Source organism: Antedon bifida, chromosome 8 (genome assembly GCF_963402885.1).
Source record: "Antedon bifida chromosome 8, ecAntBifi1.1, whole genome shotgun sequence".
In the NCBI taxonomy this organism is placed as follows: Eukaryota; Metazoa; Echinodermata; class Crinoidea; order Comatulida; family Antedonidae; genus Antedon; species Antedon bifida.
This window is the reverse complement of record NC_136233.1, coordinates 2,697,682-2,715,818: the sequence shown is the minus strand read 5'-3', so window position 1 is coordinate 2,715,818 and position 18,137 is coordinate 2,697,682. Positions and strand designations below refer to the sequence as shown.

The window sequence follows — 18,137 nt, the reverse complement described above, 5'->3', positions numbered from 1 at the left end:
GGTAAAAACAAGAAAATGGTATAAAACATAGCTGACCTTATAATAAAATATATTAAAGATGCATTGTCTCCTAAAAAGATTAATAAAAAGTAAAGACTTTGAATAGGCAATTTTGCAGTTTTAATCAAGTTAATCACTTCCGTAGAAAAAAAAAACTACAAAAAAATGTTTAGAAAGAGTACCTATAGCACATATTTAGATAGAGTACCTATAGCACATTTTAGATAGAGTACCTTAGTACATTTTTAGATACAGTACCTACAGTACATTTTTAGATACAGTCGCTATAGCAAATTTTTAGGTACAGTACCTAGAGCACATATTTAGATACAGTACCTATAGCACTAGCCGTTTCTTCTGAATCACCAGTCACCATCTTAATGGACACTCCACTACCGAGCAACGTCTCGATGGACTCTCGGACATCTGGACGGGGTGGATCAATTATGCCGACTACACCACAATATGTCAACTCATCTAGCTCTTTCCCTAGAGCTAAGGCAATAACTGAAAAAATTTAAAGAGAAATTAAAATTGTTCTGAAAACTGCACTTTTTTTCAACCAAAAGTTTCCAAAGTTTGGGACAGTTGATTGTATAAATAAACTTATGTAGCTATATTTTGTTAATATAATTTGCAGCAACAAAAAATAAAAGTTTAGATTTAATAATACAGTATTTCGGAATGTCAAATGTATAAAGATAATATAATGTATATTGACACAAGATATTTGGCAACATTGTCATTATCACAAATTATTTTCCAATATTTTTTAAAGCCAATCTAATGAAACCTCTTAAATATTGACACAATACATTATGGCTAGCAAATTCACTTACAATTACCACTTGAACTATTATTTATTGTTTATAAATGAGCGCTACCTTTCAGGTGGTTGCATAATGCTTTTATTAGATGGGTACTTGTAAGTCGATTGGGGGCAATATGGGGTTGCTATGACCTCCTTATTTACTCATCAGTACCGAATTAAATTGACCTTTGCTACTGTAATGATTGGTTTATTAAACTTGTCTAAACAGGTTGTCTGCCAGACCTTTATTCCAGTTCTTTAAATACTAAAACAATTACATTTTATGGACACTCGATCAGCAAGGAGACATCAAACTATAGAGGGGGTAATTCTTCTAATTCATAATATTGGTAAAAACCATAGAGGTACTACAATTGATAGAGAGTAAACTGTGATGTCAAACAGGGGAATCTTTACACGAAACAAATGAGGGCCAATAAATGTATTACCAACCCCTATTCAGTAGACACCATATTAATATTTTAGTGAGGGCGTGTGGCGCAGTGTGTTGGACACTGGATTACTGATCGTGAGGTCGTGGTTCGAATCCAACTCTCGCCGCATTGCTTGTATTAGGCAAGACACTTTACTTATATTTGTCTCTCTCCACCTAATACCCCTTTTACACCGCCAGTAAAAATGCGGAGTTGATCCGGAATTGTATAACCCGAGTCGTACCCGGGACGCAAAAATGCGGAAATGTAGGCCGGTGTAAACGACGTAAAAAGTTACCCGGGTCGCTGAATCACCCGGGTAAGTGATGCGGAATGTATTCAGCGTCAAGTCAACCCGGGACGTACCCGGGATGAACCCGTGTCTGCGGTGTAAAACGCTCAGCGTATCTTTACCCGTTTGTTTACTATCCTCGCTCACTATAGTATTTAATTTACATAGAATTAAGATAAGATTGATTTTGTTTATTCGCTTATTTATTAAATAAAACTTATGCTTATTTATTATTCATTTTTATTTCAAGATATTATTCTTCACGAGTAGACTCAATTTCTGTGTGTATTGCCATAAAACAAAATTGTAGGAGGTATAATGAGCAGACCGTTACTAGGGTCTCTCTTCGTGCGTGAGAGGGCGATATTTCGAATGATCTAGAACATTTACACGGGTTGGTATTTTGCAGTGTAAATACACGAAACCCGTGTCATTCCCGGGTTAATGAATCAGGTGTGAAATGGAAATTTATCCGGACACGACCCGGGTTTGTTATAAGCTCGGCGGTGTAAAAGGGGTATTAGTTAGATCAGGAGTATGTTTCCATACATGTTTGATCCAAAAAAAAAAATGACTGAGGTAATAATGTGCAGCGTATTGAGAGCTTGCTTATATGCGCTATATAAGAATGAACTATTATTATAGTATACTATGGTATAGTAGAGCTTTCCCATCAAAAGATTATCTTTTAAAACCACGGCTATCCCTATTAAGGGGAAATTTTTTGGTGTAGGCTTGTACTTTGATGATCTCCTGATTTATACCGTGCAGTGTCATCATTTACTTTATCATTTTATAATGTACCTTATCACAATTATTATCCGGTAATAAAAACATAAGCAGCTACTATAAAATGAATTAAAATGTAATCTCAGTGTGATTGTGTGGAGAGTTTGTAAGAATATTATGGTTGTACCAAATCTGAAGTGGGTGTTAATATACTGTTTGAACAGCTTGATGGTATAATAATGTACTTATAATAGGTGGCATTTATAACACCTTAATATGTATATTACATCATTGGTCTAATATAATAAATGCAGATAGAGATCAGACTAAAAAAAGTACCTTGGGTTGATTGTCTGGAAAGTTGAGTGATTCGTGAACTTTGACGCGGTTTATCAAAGAATGTATTTTAAGTTTTATTAACAGCATTAAAACTGTTATAAATGGTTGAATCCTGACTATTAGGTCACCAACCTACAACACCATTCTAACACCTTAGCAGGATTTAAACAAGGGACCGTAGAGTCAAAAACTCAATCAAACTCATTAGGCCTTGTCTACACTATCAAACTTTATGTGACAACAAAATGTGCCCATATATGGACATGATGACATCATATCACTACCATATTTGGGCACATCACTTTTTTCGTCACATAAAGTTTCATAGTGTAGACAGACCTTTAAGCCTTGTCTACACTATCAAACTTTATGTGACAAAAAAATGTGATGTGCCCATATATGGACATGATGACATCATATCACTACCATATTTGGGCACATCACTTTTTTCGTCACATAAAGTTTCATAGTGTAGACAGAGCTTTAAGCCTTGTCCACACTATCAAACTTTATGTGACAAAAAATGTTATGTGCCTATAATATATGGACATAAAGTTTGAAAGTGTAGACAGACCTTTAAGCCTTGTCTACACTATCAAACTTTATGTGACAACAAAATGTGATGTGCCTATATATGGACATGATGATGTCATAGCACTACCATATTTGGGCACATCACACTTTTTTGTCACATAAAGTTTGATAGTGTAGACAGAGCTTTAAGCCTTGTCTACACTATAAAACATCATGTGACAAAAAAATGTGATGTGCCTATATATGGACATGATGATGTCATATCACTACCATATTTGGGAATATCACTACCATATTTGGGCATATCACACTTTTTTTGTCACATACGGTGTCACCAAGCTACAGCCTACCCTAAAATAATAAACTACCAAACCTCTCTCTCCCCACCCCCTGCTCCACACCCTCAACTTACCCCTCAACCCTGTGCTTCCTAAATGTCTTGCCTGATGGCTGAATTTCTCCTTATCTTCTTTGGTTAAATTTTTAGTTTGATTATAATAGTTATAAGTGGTGCAATGCTCCAGCACCCTCTCTATTGCTCCTTTGACATAGTACATTGACCCCTCTTGAGGTCGCGACATAGAGATGCATCTCACCGCCATTAACTTTGTCTCAGAACTGAAAGGTTGTTCCGATAAACGAGTATTTTCTTCTCGAAGATGACTCAAACGCAACTATAACAAAACAAAACAAATTTAAGATAATAATGAATAAACTAGATTTGAACTTGTCACTTTGACGAGTTAGTTATCCGCACGATAAACAGCACGTGCACGTCATACGTTAGAATATTGCACACAGAAAAAGATTATGCCATTATGACCTGAAGAAAATAAAATGTTTTTAGTGTGCTATCTGTTTTGTGTATATACAGTATACATACTACATACAGTGTAGCATAGGTTAAATTACAGCAGGACCCGCCTTCTATTCTACTTTTTAACATGATGACGTCATAAATAAAAATGAGGACTTAATTATCAGGTACCATGCACATTAAAATATTAAACTTTTTAAAAGGTGTAAAATTTACAAATATATATGAAACACTTTATCAAAAATAAGTTCATTATCTAGAACTAGAGGGGGCTATAAAGAAAGTTTAGGAAGCTTAACAGTACCTTTTGAGCAAATGAAAGTAAAGCGCCCTCTGTTGGCTGACCTAGTAGACTACCCTGATGAATTTCTGCATTATTGCACACACAACTAACCTACAAAAAATTGAAAGAAAAAGAAAGATTATTTATCTGTAATAATGTTTGCTTCAAATATTTTAAAGATGTATTGTCCCCCTGAAAAATAATTCTTTTAAATTTTTTTTGTTGAATATGCCATTTTAATGTCACATAATAGTGACCTCAACAAAAAATTGGATCAAAAAAAAATTTAGAATTTAAAGCAAAAAATTGTCAAATTGGCTGCCAGTCAATAGATTTTTGGTTGAATTTAACCATTTATCATGTTATTTTATAAGTGAAAACATTATTTTTTTCTGTTTTTTTTTTCTACGGAAGTGATTCACTTTATTAAAACAACCTATTCAAAATCTGATTTAATTAATCTTCATTTTTCATGTTTTTGGGGGACAATACATCTTTAAATAAAATTTGAGTCTATTTTATGTTTAAAAAACTAGACGTTAGGTACATTTTGTATTCTTACCTCAGCTAACCTAGCTATAGAAGAATTATTGTAACCTCTGACCACCTGACCATCATATATGACATCACCATTACCATTGTAGCCAACACCGGTTACCTAAGAAAGTGCAAACAAATATTATTTTTAAAATATTATAAATGTAAAGTAAAAGTATTAATACTGGTCCTCAAGTTTAACTGGAGGCTGAGGAAATTCGGATTAGGCCCTCTACGGACACACGGCAGCCAGCAGCACAGCGCCTACTAGATCAGCACACCGGGAGATGATCCCCTACTCTTAGTGAATAGTGTACCAAGTTCTTTAACATGCACTATATGTACATACATAATGTGAACATATTACGCATAGATGCGTCATTTACAAATAAATTATGATGCAGTGAATGAATGGTGTGTCAATGTCCGTCACTTTACCACCCACCATATCATAAACAACATGGTCACAGTGTGTCAAAATGGGTGCGTCATAGTCACCTAAAGGTACACTAAGTCATATTTTTTATGCACGGGTGCGTCATGGTATTCATAAGGTATTACGCACATCGGACAAATGATGCACCTCTCCTGGGGGATACAATTGACAAGTGCATTATGCTATAACTGTCTTGTAACTGACTGTAATCCACAACGTTACCTCAGCATGGCAGCCATCCGATGTATACAATGATGTAACTGTCATTTCATTCTTGGTGAGAGTTCCAGTTTTATCAGAACAGATCACGTTCACACAACCTGAAAACAAAAGACCAAATCACAAGGGAATATAAGTGTTTTTATATTCATGGAATGGTACAAATAATTTAATTCGGTGACAGATTATTTGTATAAAGCTCTGTTTACACTATGAAACTAGATCATGTCTATTATGTGCACATCACATTTTTTTGTCACATAAAGTGTGATAGTGTAGACAGAGCTTAATACTTAACATACCTAAGGTTTCAACGATGGGAAGCTTTTTCACAATTGCATTTCGTTTAGCCATTCTCATGACCCCTAGGGCTAAGGTCACAGTCACTACAATTGGTAAGCCTTCTGGGATTGCAGCAACAGCAAGGCTGCAAGATAAAAAAATATATCAAGTAATTATCTGCTGCCCTCAAATTATGCCTTACTAGTGCAGTTGAGTAAACAAATATTTCTTGATTACCTTACTCCTATAGTGAACATATCAAGTATCGGTCGTTCCTGTAACCAGCCTAGCACCATAATACAGCCGATAATACCAAAGGAATAGATAGATAGTTGCTTGCCTAGAATACCCATACTCTTCTGCAGTGGTGTCTTCGGAGCCTAAAAGAAAAGGGAAAAAGTTAACATAAAAATATAAATATTTATTCTTTATTCTGCGTTGGAAATGGTAAAATTAAAGCTCCTTACCTCCTCTGCTTGCATCATTTTAAATACCTCCCCGAACTTTGAATTTTCACCAGTACCAATAACAATACCCTGGAAAAGATTAATATAAAAATTAGGACAGAAATTTGCAGGCAAAAGATAATAAAACTCTACCAAGTTGCACAAGGCTTAATCTATCTTTTTCGCCAATGATAATCATAGGCAAATTCATTCACTATCCTTCTGAAAGGTGGCAATCCTGTTCACGAAACAAACAAATACAAAAGATGCTCTACATAAACAAATCTTATTACAAGTCTTTGGGAGGGGGGTTGTAAATTGCCATTAGAAAAAATCCTGACATATGACAGAACCCAGGACCCTTGGATTGATAGCCAGGCATCATAACCACCAAGCCAAAACTACACATCTAGCCTCAATCCAAGGAGATATTTACCTTGCCTCTTCCACATCTAACAAGTGTACCCATGTAGGCTATATTCTTCTGAGTGGTGTGGTGTCCATTGCCCCCTACTGGCTGAGTCAATGTCGTCTTGGAGCTGGGCTTAGTCTCTCCTGTGAAACTGGATTCATCTATGGCTAAATCAACAGCCTAGTAAAAAGAAATGAAACAAATAAATCTTATATATATATATTTTTACATTTTTTCTTGTCGCATTCTTTGAAAAGTACCTTTTTCATTTAATGTGCTTGCCTAAATATTTTCGACTGTCTGGTGTTTCCGCTTCTTTTTTCGCTTCTTTTTTTTATTATGATATATCGTATATTGTATCTTTTTCTTCCAAACTTATTTGTTACTTTTTTCTGGTTTAAAGTTTTAACTTATATAGGTTTCCTTCCACACATACTATGTTTTTGTTAATTATTATCGTACGTGTTGATATAATTATTATTTTTATGTATTTTTAATATGTGTGGAAAATATTTATTGAATAAACGAATAAATGAATAAATCGGATTTTAATCACATATGAAACTGCCATTAGGCTAGTTCAAACTAATGGTAGGCAGTGTTTTGCTGTATATACTATGAAATATTATTATGTGATAGGGGCTACAGTAATTGCCCATTGAGCATAAATGAAGCCAGAGTGAGTTTTATCATTAAAACCAAAGTCTGTGTACTTACCTCTATAAGCCTGACATCACTGGGGACTCGGTCACCAATACTTAGCTGGATGGTATCACCTGGAACGAGTAGACGGGCTAGGATCTCAGTCAACCTACCATCACGTATACTAAACAATTCATACAAAAAAAAAGAGAAAAGTTATTTCTATATTGCAGAAAAACCACAATCAACATTGCCAAACATGAAGAGACTGTTAGTTGTGCAAATGATACAAAGTGGGATTTGGACCCACGACTTTCAGATTGCTAGCCTGAAACCCATACCATTAGACCATTTAGTGTGTGTGTGTGTAGCTGTGGTTCATATTTCAACCAAATAAGAAGTGGGCACTAATAATTTTTAATTCTATTATTATTATTATCATCTATTATAAATCTAAGAAAAAGCCTAAACAAGTAGTACTAGTACAGATAGTACTGTAGTAGCATCTTTTCTGACTAATTATACATTTATAAATTTAATAATAGATTATTATTATTCATAAAATATTCAATCAAATGCATTGATTTAATATTGCATGTTGATACACCACATTCAATGTAATATTCTATTTGTTTATCACTATTTGCACACTTGGAAAACGAAAGTGTAAATATTATTGTTAAATAAATATGTTTTCTTTCACTACGATACAAAATATGTTTATGTAATCTATTTGATTTCATGTGTATCATTCCTACACAAAAACATTTATTCTACCATAGAGGAATTCATAATTCCGCTACAATATTAGCACAAAATAAAGATTGATTTAAAATTGTGCAGAGATTTGTGTAAAAAGAAAATGTTAAATTTCTTAGGCTCTGTCTGGATGATGTATGTATATCACTACCATATTTGGGCACATCAAATTCGTTTGATAGTATAGACAAAGATTAAGAATGTTTCCTAATAGTTTTTGGAACAGGAAATGGGATGGTTTATCAACATTAAAAGAGAGAGGTAATCACACCCCCTTTTCAGTATTAAATAATGAGTCTTTTGTTACAATAAAAATATAATTAAAAACTTCAAATAAAATAACCACTAAAATTGAGAATCATAAAGCTCTGTCTACACTATCAAACTAGTTTGATAAAAAAGTGTGATGTGCTCAATAAATTGGTAGCGATATGCCCCAATGTGGTAGTGATATGCCTAAATATGGTATGACATCATCATATCCATACAGTATATGGGCACATCACATTTTGTTGTCACATAAAGTTTGATAGTGTAGACAGAGCTTTAGAATAACACATAAATATATTCGGCATATTCATCTGTCAAAACGAACAAATTTACATACAGTAGCTTTTATACTGCCATTAAAAATTGGAAACTAAATATCTTGATACTATAAAAGTTGAATACAAACGATATCACGTTTATATTTTTACAAGAAGATCAGATTTCTTGAAAGCATTGAAATAAAGAATGCCATACACAATATCATCTAATTATTCTGTACGTGCTGACTAATTTTATTAGTTAAACATTCCCATTTGTAATTCACTTTTATTCAACATACACTATACCAGTAAGTGAACTCTTTAAAAAGAAACATGTATGTACATATGGTGAAATAATGTACATTTAAAATTCGACCAATTTTTAATCTAAGTTTAAAGATGTATTGTCCCTTGAAACACAAAAAAATGAAGGTCAAAATATTCTAAATTTAATTTGGCCATATCAAAGTAATATTAAAGTTATTCACTTTAAGTCGAAAATTCGAGCCAAAAACAACAAGTTTACGCAATTAACAGGTAAATTAATTTGATTACAATTCGTCTGGAAAATCGTCGTCGAGCGAAAGTAAACAAAGATTTCAAACCATGAGTATGCATTATGCATGATGCTAATTAGAATTGTTTACAACTTGTCATGGATGAGAAGGTGTTTTCACACAGATCACGAGGAAATTTTATGATTATGCATACAGAGTAGCCAAACAAGCGCGTTGCATTATGAGATATGTTTTGATCGAAAACTTTGACTGGAAGTCAAAGTTATTTTTTGAACAAAAAAACGTCTGTATTTCAGTTAAATGATTTTTTTTTCGACTAATTTTTGGTGAAAGTTATTATGATACTTCAAAATGACCCACTTTTTTCGAAATCTTTTTTAAAAATTTCTTTGGAATTAGTCAAAGGGACAATACATCTTTAAAATATCTATGTTTCCTTTTTGTATGAACTTGGTATAACTATCATGGAAGCGGGGTACTAAGGAAGGCAATCACCGCCATAAATACAATTACAAACATACAATGGTAATTTAGTCTGAGCATTCATTTTCGTGACTACGTTGTACGTTTTTGTGCATGTCTTTCTGTCCTTTTCTGTGAGTACGTTGTATGTTTCTGTGAGTACGTTATATATTTTCACGAATACATTATATGTTTGTAATTGTATTTTTGGCAGTGATTGCCTTCCATATGGCACATTTAATTAATTTTGGATTGTTTAAGATTTTACCAGTGGGTAAAGTGAGCTTACCAAGCGATGTTGGCGTTAAGCCATGTCTGGTCATGTGACCACCAAGTCGCAGACAATTACAATTATAGACTTACCAGTGACAAGACGGTGGAACCAATTTATTTAATTCTTCTAGAGATTTTTCTGATCTATATTCCTGAAAGAGATCAACAAAATAAAGGAAACATTACATCAAAGAACTTTAATTTATGCAGCCAAGTTTCAAGTTTCAATAAACTTTTATTTTAATTTATGGAACAAAATTAGAAGTTAAATTTGTCTCACAATGACCGCCCCCCCTCCCCAAAACAAAGAAGACGGCACCGTTAACACAACACATAAATTAATTTAAATGGAAATTGAAATGGAACATATAATTTATGCGGATTTTTTATCTTTTAAAGTTCAAACAGGTAATTTAAGCTTAAAGTAGAGTGCATATGTGGTAACTAAATATTAAATGTTTTGCCTTTTTTTGTATCTTTCTTATTATATTTTTATGTGTTTTAACGTATATATTTTTCTTTAAATATTTTTAAGGCATCCTATAATGGGCGATTTTTCGCTGTTGGATGTAGTTGAAATAAAATAAAATAAATCTATTCTAAAACCAAGATTAAAATTTATTATTTATCATTTGGAAAAAAAATCTTAAATTTTAGTAAATTCCTATAAACTAGCCTCTGATGAAAACCAAAAATGTTTAGGTCAAAAAGATTCTGAATTTTTCACTACATTAAAAGAAATAAAACCAGACATTTTGGGCGATCCTAAGGGGGGCCTACTTCTGAAATTAGATGACACAATCGCTGGTAGGGGTGTGGTAAAAAATAAATATTGAAATACAGTCAACTCCCTTAATACCGGACTGGCTAAATATAAATAAATTTAGGATCTTTTGGTCTTCAAAAAAAAAGTCTGGTACTGTGAGAGTTTCTGGTTTTCAGAGAGCCTGGTATTGGGAGAGTTGACTGTACTTTAATATCAAATTAGATGACACAATGTTGCTGGTACGGGTGTGGTAACAAATTAATACATTGAATAAATTCATCTCCTTTTTAAATTAATTTGTTTATGGTAATTGAAGAAAAGTGGAAAAACATTTCCTCGAGAAAGTATGTTGACAACACACGAAATGTGTGTGAGTTTCAACATTTTTTTTGGCTTTCCTTTACATAACAAGAAAAATTTCATTCTTAATAAAAGTATTTTAAATCAATTATTAACATACTGTACAATATGGGTACTAGTAATATTATGAAATTATAGAAATGATTGACTTATTTACAATTAACTACCAGTTTAATTGAAAAGATGATCTTCCTAGAAATAATGGATGACCTGATTAAATCTTCATTAATTTCCTATTTTAAGATAAAACAAAGTATAGAGTATAGTCCCAGGTTGGCAAAAATTAGACAGTAGGATTATACTCGGATTGCATTTATACTCAAATTGACCAGTCGTGTGTCCATTTTAAGATGAATACTTAAGCATGGGATTACACCATCATATACGGTAATATAGTTTCGTAAAAGAAACTGTTTACTTGTAAAAAATTATTTACAGAAATTATGTTTATGGGAAAGAAATCATTGTATCATCCAGAAACCTTTTCAGAAATCACACATCCAAAGCTCTGTCTACACTATTTTCGTTTCGTTTTCGTTTCAATTATTTTCCACTCATTCTCCACTCATTCAAATGAATTTAAACAAACATACGTATACAGTGTATAATATATGGGTGGATGGAGGTCACAGTAAGTTCATTGAACTTTAAGTCGTGACCCCCGTATCAGTATAATAAAAAGCAGCAGAGTAGACTAAAATATATTTTTAAAAAAGTGGGTACATAAAAAGACAGTAAAAGTTAAGATTAACCGGGCACTATCAAACAAAACAAAAAATGTGATATGCACACATATGGTACTGATATGCCCAAATATGGTAGTGATATGACATCATTGTGTCCATATATGGGCACATCACATTTTCTTGTCACATAAAGTTTAATAGTGTAGACAGAACTTAACACAAGAAAATCTCTCAAAATAGTCACAAGTTGTCAATATGTTTAAAATGCTGAAATAAAAACGTAGTAAAATTAGCGAATTGAACTGATGAGTATTTGCTAATAAATCTAAAGCCTGATATTTAACAATATATCTGTTTACTCTTGTGCAGTATTAGCAGTTATGCAAATAATATTATAGCAGTTTAAAACCTTGTTTGAATATAATCAATACCCATTTGTATCAATGTAGCATTCAGTTAAAAACTAGCATAAAATTAAGAATAATTTCATTATAATTGAATACATTACAGCAAGCAATTTGTGTAAACTCTGCCAATTTGCACAGATGAGCAGTGACGGTAATCGGAAAACCGCGTAGCTTGTCTCACGCAGAATATGTATCTATCCCGGGCAGTAACCATGCGTCCACTCCGCGTTGTGTGTAAATGGTCATAAGGAATAACATAGATTCTATATATTTATTACCGTTACCCTGTGTCAATTGGCCTCTAGGGTACTATAACTAGTTTTTTTAGTATTAAAGCTGACCATCCTCCACTAATACACTAAAGTAATATCTCCCCCCCCCCCTTAGTCTCTCATATAAAATATTGAGATAAAAGACAGCCAAAAAGTTTTAGTACCCCTAAGCTAAAGCAGCTAGGACACAAATAGTCTTGTAATACAAAACTAAAGAATCAATATTCTATTGATCAGGGTCGTTTGGGTCACATGTCTGTTTCTTATCTCTAAGGAAGCAATACAAGGCGAGTAGAATATGGATAATAGGTTCACTCATGCGGAAAAGAATTGCCCGTGGAACGTGATAATGGGGTGATAGGTCACTGGTTGTTACAACACCCTGTGTGTGGAACTGGCTCAACCGAAAACAATTCAATGCTTTGATCAGAATTAGAGTGTAATTTCACTCTTTCCTGGTGGAATTGCCTCAGTCAGAAAATAATAATACCACATTTATATAGCTTTACAAGCATTATTACCCTGGTCATTTTTTGGATCAAACATGTATGGAAACATACTCCCATAATGCAGCTAGTAATCAGCGCAAAGTTGTGTCTTGATCTAACCGGGTTAGTATGACAGTATGTCTAATAGTCTAAAGCTCTGTCTACACTATCAAACTCGTTTGACAAAAAAAGTGTGAGGTGCTCAAATATGGTAGTGATAACTGATATACCCACATATGGGGTAGTGCTATGACATCATCATGTCCATATATGGGCACATCACAGTTTTTTTCAGATAAAGTTTGATAGTGTAGACAGAGCTTTAAGCAAAAGTCTATTTTTTCCCTTGACAACATCATGAATTTTTGTACATTTGAAAGATCTTAAAACATATTTTTTCCCTCATTTTCATAAGCATCTTGATGACTTTTTGTTGGAGTGCAATTAAGACAGATCTTAATACTTTTAATTATTGCACTTCTTCGCTAAAAATATATTTAATTGATGTTTCAGCTTACCTGGACAAAAGCAACTGTCACAACAATGAGAATAGCCTGCAAAATAAAGTTGATATTAATAACACAGGACGTAAAATACATCAATATTCTGTTCAATCATCAATCAATAATTCTACTGACTTACAATGAGAAAAACATTTGTCATTGTGTGAGCAGAATTTGGATGAAATCATAATTTATTCCATTTTACAAAATATACAGTATAAACTAACTAATAATAATAATAAACAGTATTTATATAGCGCCTAATGGATCACTGACCCCTCTAGGTGCTTAACATTAGACCTTAACTAATGGTAATAAACTATCCCCCGCCGGACACCATTCCGGTATTTCTTAGTCGAGGTTTCGGGGATGGAGACAATCAATAATGTGAAAAAAAAAATGTAATTAAGCTTATGCTTAACTAAGGTAAAACTATCCCCCGCCGGACACCATCCCGGTATTTCTGAGTCAAGGTTTCGGGGCCAGAATTAAGAATAGAGAGATATGATAGTTAGTATAGTTTTACATACATTGTTTGGTTGTTTTAATATTTAATATTTTTAGCATTATCGATTTCATTTTTAATATGAAATATTACTAGAATATAGGTTTTGTTTACTTGTATGTGTGAAAACAACATAACAATCATCATAATTTATTCCATTTACAAAATATACAGTATAAACTAACTATGATAGGAGTAGGCCTATAGTTTTACATACATTGTTTGATTGTTTTAATATTTAATATTTTTGGCATTATCGATTTCATTTTTAATATGAAATATTACTAGAATATAGGTTTTGTTTACTTGTATGTGTTAAGAAAACAACTTCATAATTTATTACATTTACAAAATATACAGCAACTAAGTATGATAGAAAAGTATATAGTTTGACATACATTGTTAGGTTGTTTTAATATTTCATATTTTTAGCATTATCAATTTTATTTATATGAAATATTATTATTTTTGTTTACTGATGTTTTTTTAGAGTCCACTATCTTTTTGATATTTTGTTCTTTCTTTTCAAAATATTTTTACTAAAATGGGAATAAAAAACAATACTTACACTTATAGTACAATTAAATAAATTATAAAATATGCTAAAATTAATTTAATTAAAGATATACAGTAAAGAGTTAAATTAAAACGTTTATAGAATACTGTACATTTCAAAGATTGAATTTGCTATGTGAAATTACAGTGATATTTTTTCCTTTTTTTCCATATATATTTTTAGAAATGGGAATAAAAAAACAATACTTGTACAATGAAATATTTAAATTATAAAATATACTAAAATGAATCTAATTAAAATGACAGTAAATTAAATTATAGCTTACATTTCTTTTGAATTTGCTATGTGAATATAACAATATTTATTAAATAATTGTATACAAAACTGCTGTTGTAAACAATTAAACAACTTCACAACAGATACTAATTAAATATAAATTTAATTAGAAATTATTTAATTATGCGCCAAGCAAAGAGAAGCATATGCATGCATCCCTCGATACAATATTTAATTACCATGAGAATAAATTCTATACTATATTGAAAAGGACAATTGGGAACACACTAAAGCTCTGTCTACACTATCAAATGTTATATGACAAAAAATAAATGTGATGTGCCCATATATGGGCATGATGATGTCATATCACTATCATATCTAGGCATATCACTACCATATTTGGGTATATAGTGTAGACAGAACTTCAGAGTATTGTACTGCAATAGATGTATACATAAATAAGACAGTCATGAGGATATAAGAATTATATTGTCCACAATAACTACTTGGTCACGTGCCACGAGTATTGTGAGCACATTGTATTGGAACAGAGGTTTATAAATAAGATTATATTTACTATCAGTGTAAAGCTACACTACACTATCAAAGTAGTTTGACAGAAAATTGTGATGTCCCCAAATATGGTAGTGATATTCCCATATATGGTAGAGATATAACATCATTATGTTCATATATGGGCGCATCCCATTTTTTTGTCACATAAAGTCTGATAGTGTAGACAAGGCTTAAGAGATTTAATGATAGCAATTTAGGATGTTTATATTAAATGAATAATTATTTCCTTTTAGTTGATAATGCATTCAAAAGTAATGAAGGTCAAGTTACTCACAACTGTAATGCTGACCGCATCGTCATACTGACCCATTATAACACTGACCAGAGCTGATGCCAGTAGCAATAATATCAATGGATCTTTAAACTGAATATCAAAAAGAAGAAAATTCAATTTAATATTATGAAACCAATACTGGACACCATTTGGCTGGGCTAACATGTCTAGTTTTCTAGAAATGCTGGTATTCTGTGTTTTTAATGGAAAAGTTTCAGAGAATGGGAATTAGATTACTCAAGCATGGGATTATACTCAAGCATGGGATTATACTTGAGCATGGGATTATTCTTGAGCATGGGATTATTCTTGAGCATGGGATTATACTTGAGCATGGGATTATACTCAAGCATGGGATTATACTAGAGCATAGGATTATACTCAAGCATGGGATTATACTTGAGCATGGGATTATTCTTGAGCATGGGATTATACTTGAGCATGGGATTATACTTGAGTATGGGATTATACTTGAACATGGGATTATACTTGAGTATGGGATTATACCTGAGCATGGGATTATTTTTGAGCATGGGATTATACTTGAGCATGGGATTATACTCTAGCGTGGGATTACTGTATACTTGAGCATGAGATTATACTTGAACATGGGATTATACTTGAGCATGGGATTATACTTGAGCGTGGGATTATTATTATTATTATTATGAAGACATCAGCATTTTGTACTAACCTGTCCAGCATATTTCTTCCACAATGGCTCTTCGTCTGCAATAATAAACTCATTAAATCCAAAGCGTTTTCTCCGTTGTTCCACATCAGCGGTGTACAGTCCATCTTTGATGTTTGCTCTTAAACAATCACTTACATCTTCTACAGATGAGTGACTCGCTTCATCTCCATCCATCACTTCTATTTCTGGTATCTGTGGTTAAAAGAAAATTACAATTAAAGACACCTTCCCTACAATTTGTGACGTTTTGTAAAAATAATACATATATTACTTCAAAAACATTAAACCAGGTCATTCCTTGTCTTAAATGTACAATTTATGGTAAATTATGATAAAAAGTGAGAAACAATGCACTACCTAAGTAGCTCGCGGCGAGTGACCTCTCGTGGACAGTATTTAGGCCTAGCCTAGCTTAGTTTTGTAGGCCTAGCTGGTAAACATCGGTAACGTACGAACATCGTACGCTAGCTATATACCTAGCCTGACGTTGTATAGTTGCTGCATTAATTGTCTTTCTATTTTTGCCAGACTATGTTGATACAAATTGGGGAAAACTCGGTATTTTCGCTGAAAAGTTAGGAGTCTTCCATTTGTTTTGGCCTCACGATCGATCGAAAAGTGGGTGAATTACAGAAGAAAAACAAAAATATCAATCCGCGCGCAATGCATTTTGGGATTTATAGCGGGCCGCTATAATTATTAGAATCGACTTATTTTTCACATTTTTAACCATTTAAAGAGGAAAAAAGTTATCGCAATAGGACAAACTAGTTTGATAGTGTAGACAGAGCTTTGGAAGAGCTGTGGGGTTTATAGGCCCATCCCAAACATACTATAAGTGTAAATGGGGTCTAAGTTTGAAGATTTAGGGTAAGTGAATTCTAACATGTGTTCACACCGATCAACAGTTTCAAAAAGAGTAATACACGGTACTGTAGGCCTACCTGTGGAAGTGGTTTCGCAAATTCTATTTTTGTTAATGTCTCGTTCCTTTTCTTGTCAGTAAAACCAAACATGATTGTGTGAAAGCATGTTAAACTTACAATACTTGCAACCAAATGATAATATTATTTTTGTCACACAAATCTGTAAGTGTAATAATATTTATATGCTCACAAATGAATATATAATAATCAAAGTGAGAATATGCTAAAGAAAGGAAAACAAAAAGAAAGGCATAACACAAATAAATATTCCAGTCACAGCAGGCTACATTAGCCCCACTACAACCCCCAAACTAAAACTTGTATAAATCATAAGCCTATCATCATAATAATACTAAACTAATACTTAATAGCCAGATAGGCCTGGAAGGCCTAGCCTAGCCTAGCTAGGAGGAGCCTAACTATAATCTATGGAAAGGCACAATTTTGAAATATTATACGTATTAAGAAATAAAATTGGTATTATAACTATAATTAGTATAATTAATTTATTATTTATAGTATAAATAATACCAAGACAAATCTAGCCTAAGCCCAAACATTAGTGAGTTCAGCAGACGACCAGTCATGTCCCCATCCCGGGCCTCATCCACGTCGTAGCCAGCCTACTATTAACTAGCAAGTTGGTTACGTTAGGCCTAGCATACGGTTAATTTCCTATGCTTTATTTATTACGCTACAGCTTAAAAGTATACGTTCTCTATCAGGATTATAATTCTGAACAATTACAGCATTTAAAAGTCAACAATATTCGAGTTAAAACATTTAAAACATAACTTTTACCTCACCTTTTGTGTTAAGTTCTTCCCACTCTGCTCGGTGTGTGAAAAACTGTATTGAGGACTTTTGTTGATTGAAAAATATACACACATAATATGTCGCCCTCTATAATTGGTCGATAATAAAACTTTTTTCCCCTCATGTCGTCGTCGTCGCGTCGTCCTTTTCTGGCCTCCTGCACACTCTTTCTTCCTTCTTGCTGCTGGTGGCCTAGAGTCTGAGGAGAATTATATTTTAGTTGTATATACACATATATATTTTTTTTAAACCAAGTTGTAGTGGTAAATGATAAATGTATACAATTTACTAAACTAAATGGAATAAATATGCC

At 32.8% G+C, this 18,137-nt stretch overlaps 1 protein-coding gene across 2 annotated transcripts in view; it reads right to left on the bottom strand.

Annotated features, from left to right (window-relative positions):
* Positions 1–17,849, bottom strand: part of LOC144849621 (calcium-transporting ATPase type 2C member 1-like) — a 30,413-nt gene extending 12,564 nt beyond the window's left edge. For both annotated transcript variants that reach the window (XM_078706590.1, XM_078706591.1), the window contains exons 1-16: positions 17,815–17,849; positions 17,027–17,168; positions 16,083–16,274; positions 15,389–15,478; positions 13,253–13,288; positions 9,846–9,907; positions 7,289–7,397; positions 6,596–6,751; positions 6,181–6,249; positions 5,951–6,093; positions 5,734–5,858; positions 5,435–5,532; positions 4,802–4,897; positions 4,261–4,350; positions 3,552–3,813; positions 337–507 (exon numbers count right to left, since the gene is read on the bottom strand). In XM_078706590.1, coding sequence (XP_078562716.1) covers positions 337–507; positions 3,552–3,813; positions 4,261–4,350; positions 4,802–4,897; positions 5,435–5,532; positions 5,734–5,858; positions 5,951–6,093; positions 6,181–6,249; positions 6,596–6,751; positions 7,289–7,397; positions 9,846–9,907; positions 13,253–13,288; positions 15,389–15,478; positions 16,083–16,274; positions 17,027–17,098 — 1,771 coding nt within the window. In that variant the 5' untranslated portion in view covers positions 17,099–17,168; positions 17,815–17,849. The remainder of the gene's footprint in view (positions 1–336; positions 508–3,551; positions 3,814–4,260; positions 4,351–4,801; positions 4,898–5,434; positions 5,533–5,733; positions 5,859–5,950; positions 6,094–6,180; positions 6,250–6,595; positions 6,752–7,288; positions 7,398–9,845; positions 9,908–13,252; positions 13,289–15,388; positions 15,479–16,082; positions 16,275–17,026; positions 17,169–17,814) is intronic.
* Positions 17,850–18,137: the final 288 nt, after the last annotated feature.